At 42.1% G+C, this 14,876-nt stretch overlaps 1 protein-coding gene and 1 pseudogene across 1 annotated transcript in view; one reads left to right on the top strand and one right to left on the bottom strand.

Annotated features, from left to right (window-relative positions):
• LOC112215966 (phosphatase and actin regulator 3-like) overlaps positions 1-2,522 on the bottom strand; it is a 53,493-nt gene extending 50,971 nt beyond the window's left edge. Inside the window, exon 1 of the mRNA XM_024375496.2 lies at positions 2,111-2,522. Within this exon, the coding sequence (XP_024231264.1) occupies positions 2,111-2,222 (112 nt within the window). The 5' untranslated portion in view covers positions 2,223-2,522. The remainder of the gene's footprint in view (positions 1-2,110) is intronic.
• A 1,209-nt stretch (positions 2,523-3,731) lies between these two features.
• On the top strand, positions 3,732-14,599 carry LOC112215965 (annotated as a pseudogene).
• Positions 14,600-14,876: the final 277 nt, after the last annotated feature.

Below are 14,876 nucleotides of genomic sequence, written 5' to 3'. Positions count from 1 at the left end.
ATCCTATACATCATGTGGAACGCAGGGTCATTGATCATAGGACTGTTTGATCTGCTCAGCATGGGAACCAATTGATGCTGTCAAACGCAATGGCTGAGTTGGGATGGGCAAGGGTCCATGGAATGAGCGTCCAATATAGGCTACTATCCGAAACCCAGGCTTATGCTGAAGGAAATTGTTCAAATAATCATAATACATACACTATATATACACAAAATTATGTGGCCACCCCTTCAAATTAGTGGATTTGGCTATTTCAGCCACACCCATTGCTGACAGGTGTACAAAATCGAGCACACAGACAGGCAATCTCCATAGACAAACATTGGCAGTAGAATGGCCTTACTGAGGAGCTCGGTGACTTTCAACGTGGCACCGTCATAGGATGCCACGTTTCCAACAAGTCGGTTCGTCAAATTTCTCCCCTGCAAGAGCAGTCAACTGTAATTGCTGTTATTGTGAAGTTGAAACGTCTAGGAGCAACAACGGCTCAGCCTCGAAGTGGTAGGTCACACAAGCTCACAGAACGGGAGCACCGAGTGCTGAAGTGTGTAGCGCATAAAAATCGTCTGTCCTCGGTTGCAACACTCGCTGCCGAGTTCCAAACTGCCTCTGGAAGCAATGTCTGCACAAGAACCTGTTCGGCACACAAGCCTAAAATCACCATGCGCAATGCCAAGTGTTGGTTGAACTGATGTACAGCACGCCGCCTTTGGACTCTGGAGCAGTGGAAACATGTTCTCTGGAGTGATGAATCACACTTCACCATCTGGCAGTTCGATGGACTAATCTGGGTTTGGCGGATGCCAAGAGAACGCTACCTGCCTGAATGCATAGTGCCAGCTGTAAAGTTTGGTGGAAGAGGAATACTGTTCTGGGGCTGTTCTTCATGGTTCGGGCTAGGCCCCTTAGTTCCAGTGAAGGGAAATCTTAACGCTACAGCATACAATGACATTCTAGACAATTCTGTGCTTCCAACTTTGTGGTAACAGTTTGGAGGAGGCCCTTTACTGTTTCAGTATGACAACGCCCCTGTGCACAAAGCAAGGTCCATATAGAAATAGTTTGTTGAGATCGGTGTGGAAGAACTTGACTGGCCTGCACAGAGCCCTGACCTCAACCCCATCAAACACCTTTGGGATGAATTGAAACGCCGACTGCGAGCCAGGCCCAACATCAGTCCCCGACATCACTAATGCTCTTGTGGCTGAATGGAAGCAAGTCCCTGCAGCAATGTTCCAACATAGCAGCAAAGGGTGGACCAATTCCATATTAAATGTCTGCCCACTGGGTAAAACATTGTTTAATCAACCGTGTTTCTACATCATTTCAACCAAACAGAATGTATGTGTTGGTTGAATCAACTTGGAAAACGGATCGGATTTGCAAAAAGTCATCAATAAGGGAATTTTAACCCAAATCTAACCTAAATCCAATGACTGGGTCACATGTTTGGTTGATTTCACGTTAGTTGACAACTCAACCAAATGTAAATAAAAACTAGACGTTGAACTAACATCTGTGCACAGTGGGAGTGTCTGTGCGCTCAATGTAACGAATCAAAATATAACCTAGCGACGAAAAAAGCGTCTAGACATTTCGCCTAAAATGATTGACCACACCACAAGCGCTTTCTTCTTCACTGTAGGCTGTGTCATCTTCGCGTCCAATCTTATTAGGCCAATAAATAAATTTAGCAATACATTAAATTATGATTTAAATATTATGGGTTTGTGTAAAATAGGCTTTGCAGTATAGTATAGGGTAGCCTACAGTTAATTTCTAATCAGCACATTTACTGCAAAACCAGTTGGGCTATGCGCGTATACGGCTCCAAACATTACGCACAAATAGCGTATTTTGGGAGAGCATCCATTCATTTTAAATAGTACTGGATGAAAATGGCAAACGCGTCAGGATATTTATCTCAATTCTCAGAGAATCACTTTTATGAAATGTTTTGCTGTCAAATGGAAGCATGGAGTGCTTATTATTCCGATGTGGTCCTCATATCCCATTTAGCAATACCAAAGCGATTAGATTTATAATAAAACTCCAATATCATAGCCTATAGAATATCCTGACAACAAAATATGTAGGCCTATCTTACCTGTGTTGTGCACTAGATCGATGCTGGATTCGGTGAGTAGGTTTGGGTCACTTTGAGATTTGCCTCGTTGCAAAAGACAGCCGTCTATTCCATTTCCATCGGATGTAGCCATAGGGATAGAGCACAGGAATTCTGAATAAAATATTGAAAACCCTACCAGAGGCAGGCAACTTCAGAAGTAAACAGCAGTAGTGCAGATTTAATTCGTTATGACAACAGCGGCTTTGAGCATCTAATGGGGGGCCATGGGTGCTGAGCAGAAATTCCTAGTATGTTGGAGCGCGTGTGGACGTGGGAGCGGTGATACGGATGTGCCCATCTATATTCCTGCGTTCATAACCAAGTGGGAATGTGGTAAATATCAGTTGGTTGGATTAAAGTGTTTTGCTCGCAACATCGGCTGCGTTTATACGCTGGTTTATACAGACAGACCCATTTCTATATTTTCCCCCACTAATTGGTCTTTTGACCAATCACATCAGGTCTTTTTCAGCTCTGATTGGCCAAAAGACCAATTAGTAAGAAACACATATCAAAATTAGGCTTCCTGTGTGAATGCAGCCATTATAGCCAGCAACACACATTTAGGCCTATATACAACATCTGAATTTATTAATGTACTTTCTGTCACCACATCAATGTCAACAAAGCTTTCATGATTTCTGAAGCTGGTTTGGCCAATTCGAATGATCCTAATATCCACATACTATGAGCATGGATGGTGATGAGGGTGAATAGAGCAGAACATCAAGACGTGGTTAAATTGGTTCATTGAAGACATCTCAGGACTACAATGAGTTTGAAAAGGTTTTTTAACATTTTAAATACTGCAATTTATCCTAATATTTCAATGTAATTATGAATGGCATTGAAGGGATTAAAAATGCACTATGTAGAAATTGCTCCACCATTTCCTGTTGCTAAAATTCTAAGAGTTCCCTAATATTGGTTTGTGACAGAACAAGCAATTATAGTGTAGAGAAACATGGTACCATCTAAACTGCTGTGAAATATTTTCCGTAACCAAAAATATTGTATTTTCAGCTGTTTGAAGCTGGTGTACCATACCAGTAAAAGACACAAAAATGAAACTAGCAAGTGAGAAATAACTTACATACGTTCTGCTTCTTAAACTTGCTTTCAATGAGAATGACAGATCTATAACTACAGTTCTATGTGGATTTGGTTGGGTCACACAAAAAGTTGCCTACTGCAGCTTTAAGAAAAAACAGCTGGATAGACCTAGTGTTATTGGCTGAATGGAAATCAGTAGCCAAGGCCTATTGTCTATAAGTAGAGAGAGTACTAACAGAAATGAAGGGAAATGTAGTATATCAGGCTACTGGTTTAAAGGCCTAAGAAGCAACAATATAAAGCATCCTGCGCGGCTTGACTGTGTAGCTATGAAAAACACATACATTAATTTATCCTATTCTGTTACATCAACATATATGTTCAATTTATCAAACAATGAATCCGATGTAAATATTGCTGGTAACAAAGCAAGTTTAGATCAGTCACTATGCGCATCTTTTGCGCAGTGATGATTGTCCATAATATACTCAATTATTTCATCCTATTGGTCAACATGACACGCCGTTAAGGAAGTAGGCGCCGTCATTCAGCAGTCGGGAAAATGAAAGCGCACAGCTGCAATGTTTATATGTTGGCGTTCATTCTTTGTGAATTAGTATACGTGTTTGTTACAGCAGACGTACAAGAAACAAATCAGGTGAAAGATGCCGAGGGCCAAACCCATGCCGTGGAAGAGGAGAGGCAATGGGAGGCTACCGAGGTCGAAACGAATCTATCGTTAACAGATACTCCAAGCGACAACGAAGCTGACCATGTTCAAACCTATGACATCCCCCCACCACCTCCCGCAAAATACAAAATCCAAGAGGCCGCGGAAGAGGAGAGGCGGGACTCCCTCGAAACGAACATAGTAGATGTTCCAAGCGACAAAGTTGCCCATGTCTCTGACACCAAGAAAACCCTAGACGACCCTCCACCACCGCCCGAAAAAGACCGGTTTCAGGAAGAGTTGGTGATCAGACCATTGCATTCTGGGGATACTTACGCCAGCTTCCAGTTCCGAACCTTGTAGGATACGGACTTCTTGCGAGGAAATAAAGGTAAAGAGTTTGATTTGAAATTATATTTGGGTCAATCACATAATGTTCTAGTCATCTATCTAGTAGCCACACTGGGACACTAGCCATCAGTGCATCTTCAGTCAAGGTCCTGTAGTGTAGTGTAGACCCTCCGTGCAGGCTTTTGTTCCAGCACAGCACTAAACATATTTGATTCAACCAACCAATCAATGGCTTGAGGAGTTGAATCGTTGAACAAGGTGTTAGTGCTGGTAGGCTATGTTGACTGTTGCTTAGTCTGACTAATCAGACTTGTAATACACAATTAATTGATATATACAGTCAAACTAATGCCTGCAAAATTGTGTAGATGTTCCTTACAAGCCAGAATGTTGAATAAAATTACGTTTTAAACTTACTCCATTGGTTGTCTGTGCTATTTGTCCTTCAGCTGCTCGAAAATTGATACAAAAATATCCACAGGAAATTGTTTACCTGACTTTTTAGTTAGCTATTGCAACCAGCATGCCATGACAATGGTATATTCTGAATCAGGGGAGGACGGAGAACAATCAACACTTTACATTTTATTTTTGAAATGTTAAATTCCTATTTCAATTTTTAAAAATAAAAAAATATGTGGATTGTTCTCTGTCCTCCCCTGATTCAGAATATACCATGTTCATTGTCATGGCATGCTTGTTTCAATAGGTTCTCTCGTTAATAGCTAACTAAAGTTGGGTAAACAATACTATCCTGTGTATATTTTTCTATCAATTTTCGAGCAGCAGAAGAACAAATAGCACAGACAACCGGTAGAGTAAGTTGAAATGTAATTTTATTAAACATTCTGGCTTGTAAGGAATATTTATACAATTTTGCAGGCATTAGTTCCAGGCTGTATATACCAATGAATTGTCTATTGCGAGCTGATTAATCAGAGTAACTTGCTGTGCATTCACTGTCATCAGTACTTAGGCCCCATGCCTAATTTGCCCAACAGTTATGTCCAAGTCAACATACTAGTGTTATATGCAACTCACTGTTTTTCCCCCAAATGTATATTTTCAGTCTCCCACTACCAACTCTTCCCGAAGTCTCTGGGCCAGGTGATTTTGAAGTTCTCTGTGAGTGAGCTCCACATCTCCTTCACTCAGGGCTACTGGAGGACCATGCAGTGGGGCCAGCCTTTCCTACTGTCGCCCCCTGGTGCTGAACTGTGGGTATGGTTTCAGGACACTGTAACTGAGTGAGTGTGTATATACTGTATATTTAGCCACACATGTTCACTTTCCTTACTGTTGAAGATAACATAGCAGCTATATATCTGTCATCATGGTTGGTAGTCAAATATATCCATACGTATGTGTGGCGCTAGTCTCACCCATTTTGTAGTGACAGCCTGCACCACTTTCATTTGGCCTATTGAGTCTTTGACCAGGAATGTGTCGCAACATTTCACAGCCATGTCTTTTTGTCACTGGTGGTAGATACTGCCATTTTACCCATCGCCATTTCTCCCAAACTATATTAGCATTGAAATTCTATTGAATGATGTCATTTCGTCCATTGTCTTGTAGTGTGGACATTGCCTGGAAGGAGCTGACCAACGTCCTCTCAGGGATCTTCTGTGCCTCGCTGAATTTCATTGACTCCACCAACACGGTGCAGCCCAGTGCAGCCCAGTGCCTCCTTCAAGCCTCTAGGTGTGGGCAATGGTAAGTGTTAATGGGATATGTTTTAATAAATTATTAGAATATTACACTGTGAAACATAACTCTGAAACCATATGATTGTATGGAATTGATTAGAATCATTAGGTTATTTTAATGCTGTGTTTGGTTTTAGTCAGTAGAATTATATATCCGGGAGTGTAGTTCTTAGTCAGAATGAATGTTTTGGTGACAATATGTCTAGTATCTTGATAACAGACTGTCTGAGCAAGATTTGGTGCCGAGCAAGATTCGGTGACGACCTTGGCTGGGGGCACTGAGAACTTCCCAGGGTCTCTCCCTATCTTGAGGGAGGGCGGGAAGAAGCTGGGTAGCAGGACAGTGTGGGCGTAGGATACCTAATGTTTTGTGTGGAAGTATGTGTGTCACTATAAATGAAGGTCTTTGTACTGTGCACACCAGAATGTTCCCGTGAATAAACATTTGACTATTGTGGACTGGGCCTCTGTCTGTTTTCATTCCAACCAGTATCTTACAAATTCCGGTCACAGACTGAGTAATTTAAATGAATTGGTTTATGATCATTGAGAACCTAATTCTCGTGACAGTAAGGCACCCAAGTCTCTCCAGTAGCTAGCTTGCCTCTGAACAGAGAGCAGGCTCGTATTCATAAGGGATCAAATGGAAGAAAACGATCTGAAATGGGGAGGTATTATCTGTAACTATCTAATGAGAAACACTTTTCTACGGTATGCCTTAATGAACAAGACCACGTGCCAACCAATGCTTTGCATATGCACTCAAAGGAATCATGACGCAGTTCTGGAATTAGATAGTACTGTATTATTAAAGATGTGAAACTATACCGTGTTGATGTGTGATTCTCCATAATGCTAAGTGTTGTGATGTGACATAAAGTGTGTTGATGTGGACCTGTGTGTCATGCACCTATATGTGTGTCCTGTATACGTCCTCTGCTATACAGTAACGGACCAGCGCTTTCTCCGCTCTGCTGTGTTGCCGCGGGAGATCGTTTGTACTGAGAATCTGACTCCGTGGAAGAAACTCCTTCCCTGCGGCGCCAAGGTACCAGTCCGTCTTATGTTGGATGGTCTTAGGAATGTCACATTTACCAAAAGTGTAGTATTGTAGTATACTAAATCTGAAAAAGGGTGCGGAGGCTTCCTTCTTCATGTTCATTAGGCACTAAACAGGGGAGGAAAAAAACCAGACTGAAAGAGGGAAGGACTACCTGGACTTGTTCTAAAATGGCCATTCTCTTTATTTATTTTGCTACGTCGTGCCCTACTAAACCCTGATTTGTGGTTAGGTGATTATTTTAAAACCATTAGCATGTAGTGTTATCCTTTTATTGGAATGGACTTAAAGTCTGTGTACGTGCATGCGTGTGTGGGGATTAACCATGTTCTTCATGTTGCCCCTCTTCTTTCTCTAGACTGGTCTGGCAGTCCTAATGAACTCTGAGAAATTCTTCCACAGCAGCTTCTACTCCCAGGCTCTACACATCACACCTGTGTGTCAGGTGAGGTGTATGTATATACAGTCTTCAGATGTATGTATCGTTCTCTACTATTATTCTGACATTTAACATTCTTAAAATAAAGTGTTGATCCTAACTGACCTAAGACATACAATTTTTACTAGGATTAAATGTCAGGAATTGTGAAACTGAGTTTAAATGTATTTAAACTTCTGACTTCAACTGTATATTATAGCTACATAGTTATGAGGAATACTATAACCTTTTATCATGTGGTCAGCCATATCAAAGAAAATAACCATCACATTTTTTTGTCTTGGCTTTCTAAAGTAATCCTGTAGAAAATACCAAGCCACTGATTTCACCTTCCATCCTACTTGCAATCCCGTTCGAAAACCTGTCACTGTTGATTAGTCCGAGCCTTTATGTGACACTCGGCTACTGTTGTTTCAGGACTGGCAGTGCAAGTCCACAGCATGGGAGCTGAGACAGACACTGAACGTGGTGTTTGACCTGCACTCCTCTGGCCAGGGCAAATGAGGTGAGAGAGGCCTCTCCTCATTCAGTATTATACCCCTTTCACATACTGAGCTGAGCCAAGCTGTACTGCGCTGGCCTGGTTAAGCCTCCACCATATAGTTGCTGGAAATGTGGACAGTGTGAATGGAAAATATCTGAGCCAGTACAGTGTACGTCGACTCGATAGTGTGAAAAGGGTGTGACAAAAAATATTAACGCAACATGTAAAGTGTTGGTTTCATGAGCTGAAATAAAAGATCCCGGACATTTTATTTCTCTAAAATGTTGTGCACAAATTTGTTTACATCACTGTTAGTGAGCATTTATTCTTTGTCAAGATAATCCAGCCACCTGACAGGTGTGGCATATCAAGAAGCTGACTAAACAGCATGATAATTGCACAGGTGCACCTTGTGCTGAGGACAATAAAAGGCCACTCTAAAATGTGCAGTTTTGTCACACAAGACAATGCCATAGATGTTTTGAGGGAGTGTGCAATTGGCATGCTGACTGCAGGAATGTCCAGCCCGGGGCCTCCACATCTGGCTTCTTCACCTGCTGGATCGTCCGAGACCAACCACCCGGAGAGCTGATGAAACTGGGTTTGCACAACCAAAGGATTTCTGCACAAACTGTCAGAAACCGTCTCAGGGAAGCTCATCTGTTTGCTCATCGTCCTCACCAGGGTCTTGAGCTGACTGCAGTTTGGCGTCGTAACCGACTTCAGTGGGAAAATGCTCACCTTTGATGGACACTGGCATGGTTGAGATGTCTACTCTTTACAGATGAATCCCAGTTTCAAATGGCAGACGGCGTGTACCGCGTAGTGTGGGCGAGAGATTTGCTGATGTCAACGTTGTGAACAAAGTGCCCTGTGGTGGTGGTGGGGTTATGGTGTGGGCAGGCATAAGCTACGGACAATGAACACAATTGCATTTTGATGGCAATTTGAATGCACAGAGATACCGTGATGTGATCCTGAGGCCCATTGTCGTGCCATCACCTCATTTTTCAGCATGATAATGCTTCACCCCATTGTACCGTTTGTCCTCTTCTTCTGACGAGGAGTAAGAGAGGTCCGACCAATGTGCAGCGTGGTAAGTGTACATAACGATACTTTATTTACATGAACACTAAACTACAAAATAACAACGTGAAATACCGAAACAAACTAAACAATCCCGTGTGGCACTGACACGGAAAATAATCACCCACAACTCAAAAGTGAAACCAGGCTACCTAAGTATGGTTCTCAATCAGGGATAACGATTGACAGCTGTCTCTGATTGAGAACCATACGAGGCCAAACACAGAAATCCCAAAACATAGAAAAAGGAACATAGACAACTCACCCAACTCACGCCCTGACCATACTAAAACAAAGACAGAACTAAGGTCAGAACGTGACACCCATGTCGCAAGGATCTATGCACAATTCCCGGAAGCTGAAAATGTCTCAGATCTTCCATGGCCTGCATACTCACCAGACATGTCACCCATTTGAGCATGTTTGGGATGCCTTGGATTGACACGTAGGACAGGGTGTTCCAGTTCCCGCCAATGTCCAGCAACTTCACACAGCCATTGAAGAGGAGTGGAACAAAATTCCACAGACCACAATCAACTCTATGTGAAGGAGATGTCGTGCTGCATGAGGCAAATGGTTGTCACACCAGATAGAGACTGATTTTCTGATCCACACCCCTACCTTTTTTTTTTGTATCTGTGACCAACAGATGCATATCTGTATTCCCAGTCAAGTGAAATCCATAGATTAGGGCCTATTGCATCTATTTCAATTGACTGATTTCCTTACATGAACTTTAACTGAGTAAAATGTTTGCATTTATTGTTGTTCAGTGTAGTATCACCACACTATTGCTAAAACATGCTGGTATTGCCAAGATGTACAGTATCTTCCTCTCTGACACTGCTTCATGTAGGTGCATTTGCATGCTAGCTATATTTTGCACAGCGAAAATGGCACATTTTTCAAATTACATTTATTTTAAGTGAATTTCAAATTGCAACACTTTACAATAAAATGAAGGAGATAATGAACATAACTTTTCATGTAAAAGTAATTTCTTTCTACTGTGGTGTACAGACATTTCCCTTCTAAGCGCCATGAAAAAGACTGGTCACTGCATTTAGAAACATACAAAATGGAGGACATGAACATGATGTGTTGGGTTACTGGGTGTTTCCACAGAGTGGTCCCTGTTCAAGATGTTCTCTCGTACACTTCTCCTGACTGAAGCCTGCCCCCTGGCCTTCTCCAGTAAAGTGTACGTGGACGTCACAGACAACCCTCAGGTAAGTAACCTTACGTGACTAACGTTACATGACCGCATACTTTACACAACTAACTTTACATTACCTCAAACTTTATATGAATCCAAATTCTATTTAGTTAGCAGTTACCTTATACAGTCAAGGAACAGAGCATGAATTTTGAGTTTCAAAAGCAAATTCTTTTGAAGTAAGAAGAAAAGTCAGCAGTCGGCACCAATAATACATACCAAAGTTCAAACAACTATCAACACTCCATGGTCTTCCTATTGAAATGAGCCTTTCTCAGACTGACCTCTTTGTGCATGCCAAGCTTTAGTCCAATCACTGACATACCTGCTACAATGGTGCATCGCGAAAGTAGTTGGCTGAGCATCGCGTGTGTGCCTGCGTGTTTTGTTTATACTAAAACACCAGTCAACACTACTTGTATAGAGTAGTGCAATGGGGGCATGTTCTCAAGCTGTAGGGTTCAAACAAATTCTCCAGCTTGTTGTCACCTACAAGGGATCAGAGATCTGGAGTGAGGTTCATGTCAGGGTGGGCAACTACGTCAGATTCGATGTAACGCGGAACACTACAAAGACAGGCCAATACCATCATTAGTTAGGCTTTTAAGCAGACCCTAGATGGGGGGTAGTTGTTCAAATTAAAATATGAATGAGTTTCTATTTTAATCACGTTCATGTTCTTCTGTAAACTGGACTGTAATTCAGTTTTCTTTATTGTAAACTGCCAATGAGCGCCATTGTGCTACATGTATTTGTGTAATGAAAACCTATTTATCTCTATCAATCCTATGGTATTTGAACAGGAATAGATTGTTGTTGTTTTTCCCCTTTAAAGGGGGAGCAGTTTTGAATTGAGTCTAGCCACACCCCTGTTGAGCCAGGCTGTGGTGCTGGAGGATCGGAGAACCTACTCGGTCTATGACCTCACCAACCAGGCAACGTTCGGACAGACGCGCTCCCTCAACATGCTGCTGCGCTGGAGAGCAGCCGAGAGTGGTGAGTGAGTGACACCGGGCAAGGACACGACTCCATATGTGGGCTGCGTTTCATTCCAGAAAAGATGTTCCCTCGACTGTCTGTTCACTTCCCGTACACAAGTGGAATAAGAAACAGTCCCTATTCCTCTTGTGTATTTATTTTAATTTTAAAAACTGCTCAATCCAATTACAATGCTGTTACTAAGGTACTAAGAAACAGCATGTTAATATGTTGTTGGCAATAGTATAATTTGCAGTTACTACGAAGTATGATCATGTAATGTACGTGTTACAGAAAAGAGAAGATTTTCTGATATGAAGGAATTTTGATGTAGGGCCATATAGAAATTATATATATATATAGACCATATAGAAATTCTATTTCTATTTTAGTAATTCTATTTCTATTATTGACCATATGAAGGCTCCCTCCTTTCCTGCCACCAGGAGACATGCTGCGCCCTCTACTTCACGGAGAGCGCTACGTGGCGGGCTACGGGCTGCAGAAGGGGGAGATCCACACCCTGGTGTACAATCACCACACATACCGGGCCTTCCCTGTGCTCCTGCTGGACACCGTGCCCTGGTACCTGCGCCTCTACATTCACACGCTCACCGCACCAGCAAGTGTCGCGACAACAAACCCAGTGAGTACTGCTGCTGCTCACCTGCTGACACTGTTTCACCTATGCCTGGGTCTAGTTCATTAGGCACCAAACCTGAAGAAATCGGACTAAAACAGGGAGGGACTACCTGGCCAAGTCTAATATGAAACGATGGTTTTCGTTTTCCGTTGCAACACATTTTCTGTTGGGTCCCCTACTGAACATGACCCCGGTTCCTTTTTGATCAACTAACTTTTAGATTTGTGCACTTTGAAGAAGTAGGGCCTAATGTTGATATGAATTTCAGCTACCTATTGATAGGCCTTTCCCTCAAGAGCAATCTGCCCACATGGGGAGAACATGCTTCAGTATCATAAATGTGTAACTAATAGATACGCACACTACATGTTAATGTTTTTAATTGTATCTTCTGTGTGTAATGTCTTTATTTTTAAGCCTTGAGACAATTGAGACATGGGCAAGACAAACATTTAAGTGCCTTTGAACATGGTATGGTAGTAGGTGCCAGGCGCACCGGTTTGTGTCAAGAACTGCAACTCTGCTGCGATTTTCACGCTCAACAGTTTTCCGTGTCTGTCAAGAATGGTCCACCACCCAAAGGACATCCAGCCAACTTGACACAACTGTGGGAAGCATCCCTGTGAAATGCTTTCGACACCCTGTAGAGTTCATGCCCTGACGAATTCAGGCTGTTCTGCAGGGTGCAACTTAACATTAGGAACACCTTCATGATATTTTGTGTATATTCTTACTTACTTGCTTGTCTTTCCTGGTTGTACAAATAAATACATGTTTCCTCTCTTCTCTACCTAGGTTACATCCACTACCAGCCGTCCAAAGACCGCCTTCAGCCCCACCTGCTGGAGATGTTGGTCCAGCTGCCTCCTAACTCTGTGACCGAGGTCACCGTGCAGTTTGAGAGGGCACTCCTGAAGTGGACGGAGTACACCCCCGACCCCAACCACGGCTTCTACGTCGGGTATAACTTTGACTTTATTGAAGTCTACAGAAACAGAAGATATGCATTTGTCTATGCTATGGGTCAAGTTCTGTTTTTGTCTAAAGAAATGCCAATTGTAATGGGAACTTGGACAGTTAATGTACTCTTTGTCATAACTTTGAAGTGTTGTTTGCCTATAATTGCTGTCATAGCTTTTAGATTTGTGCTTCAGAACTGGGTTCAAATACAATTAGGAATCTTTCAAATTCCTTTAGCAATTTGCAGTTTTTCCGCTATTGGTTCCGTTGTCCCAAGCAAGCTCAATCAAGCCTGCTAGTATGAAGTTATTTTAAATATTTGTCTTGACTTTGATTCTGAATGAAGATTGGTTAAAATTGAGATACCACTTGCTTGCAGTCTGCAGATATTCAAGTTTCCAGTAGCAGATATTTGATGAAATGTTGTCCCTCGCTTCAGGTCTTCTGTTATCAGCGCTCTCATGCACAGTGTTGTCGCCATGGATACCAACAGCACCCAGGAACGCCGCTTTTCAGCAGCTTGTGAGTCATAAGGCTGTTTATTTTCTTTTAAGTACAGGCTGAACACTTACGTAGCAGTTGTCTTAAGTGTTTTAGTTTATCACCTGATGTAATGCAATTTTTAAGGAAATTACGCCAAAGAAATCTTCTTTTGGAAGTAGTGTATCATTCCTCAATTCCATTGATTTTGAATGGAATTGACCTCCAACCCTCATAGGTTATTATAATTAATTTCTGTCTACCCAGTTTACTGTGTAAAGAGGAGTCCAGTTACTTCATGTGGGTCTACACGGAGCCTCTGCTGGTGAACCTGCCCACCCCTGATTTCAGCATGCCCTACAACGTCATCTGCCTCACCTGCACCGTGATGGCCGTGGGTTACGGCTCCCTCTACAAACTCCTGACCCGCACCTTCCAGGTGGAGGAGCTCGGGCCTGGCCAAACAGCTAGCCAACATCATCCGCAGGCTCAGGGGTGTGCCACTGCTGTGATGGGCCAGAATGCTATCATGCTAAAGCTAACAACATTATCAAGCACATTTTTGTGGTGGGGCAGTGATTACACCACTTGGGAAACGTGAAGGTAAGTTTCAGGGAGATGCTACTTTAAACATGGGAAGCTTCTGCAATAAAAAACAAAACTCTCAGTTCTGTTTTGTGGAGGACAAAGAAGTTAAACATGAGACTTTATGAAGTGTCATGGATTCGATGGACGCTTAAGGCATTTTCTCACCATGAGGAGCAGAAAGAGTGGCGTTTCTTCAGTGCACTACTACTGCTGGCGTAGTTGAACAGAGAATAAGGCCTTTTCAATGTTTGTTACGAAGGAAACAAAGTATTTTCTGCAGGTTTCAGTGGGGAGAGTTCACTGCCAGACGCGGCAGCAGATCACAGCAAGCTGTGATATATCTGTAACTGAAAAAAGTAACGAGCCATTGCTCTAGAAAGATCTGATGCACCTCTTCAATCTAAACAGAAATAATATTTGTACTTTAAGTTGATGTTGAAAAGTTAAGTGCACTGACTTTCAGAGCTTTCATAACCAGTTAGTTGGATTTCTGTAAACGTTTCGTTAATTGCTCACAGAACCAGTCAACATGGTTGTACTTGAAGAAAACCCAACCATCTCTACAAGAAACGGCCATTGATTTGACCAGATTTGTCTTAGCTTTGTCTGTTTTTCTTATTGACGTTTTTGTGTTCTAAAAATGGTGGAACCTTTGGTAAGCCTTTCTAGCACAGATACCCACAACTCAACTTTAAGTTTGCTATGCATTGTTTAAGAACTGATTTACTAAGATAAATATACCCTTAATACATTTGACTTTTTAAGACTGCTCATTTTTTTGTGTACTAAAACTGCTGTTGATTCTTCACATTTTACCAAACAGCATGAGAATGTTTGAAGATATGGGGTAACCTGGGCTATTTGTCTTTTTAATAAAATTGGCAACTGTCCAAACATTTATTTGAAAAAAATCAAGTCCTACGGTTTCATAAAAAGAAATACATGGAGGCTTGTGGAGAACATAGAAAAAAGGATTGCACACTTGAAGAATGATGTGGACTCTCTCATCCCAGTCCAAAACAGTGCGT

The sequence above is a fragment of the Oncorhynchus tshawytscha genome, linkage group LG16 (assembly GCF_018296145.1).
Source record: "Oncorhynchus tshawytscha isolate Ot180627B linkage group LG16, Otsh_v2.0, whole genome shotgun sequence".
Classification (NCBI taxonomy): Eukaryota; Metazoa; Chordata; class Actinopteri; order Salmoniformes; family Salmonidae; genus Oncorhynchus; species Oncorhynchus tshawytscha.
Note: the sequence above shows the minus strand (reverse complement) of the source record. Positions and strands in the feature narration are given on the sequence as shown.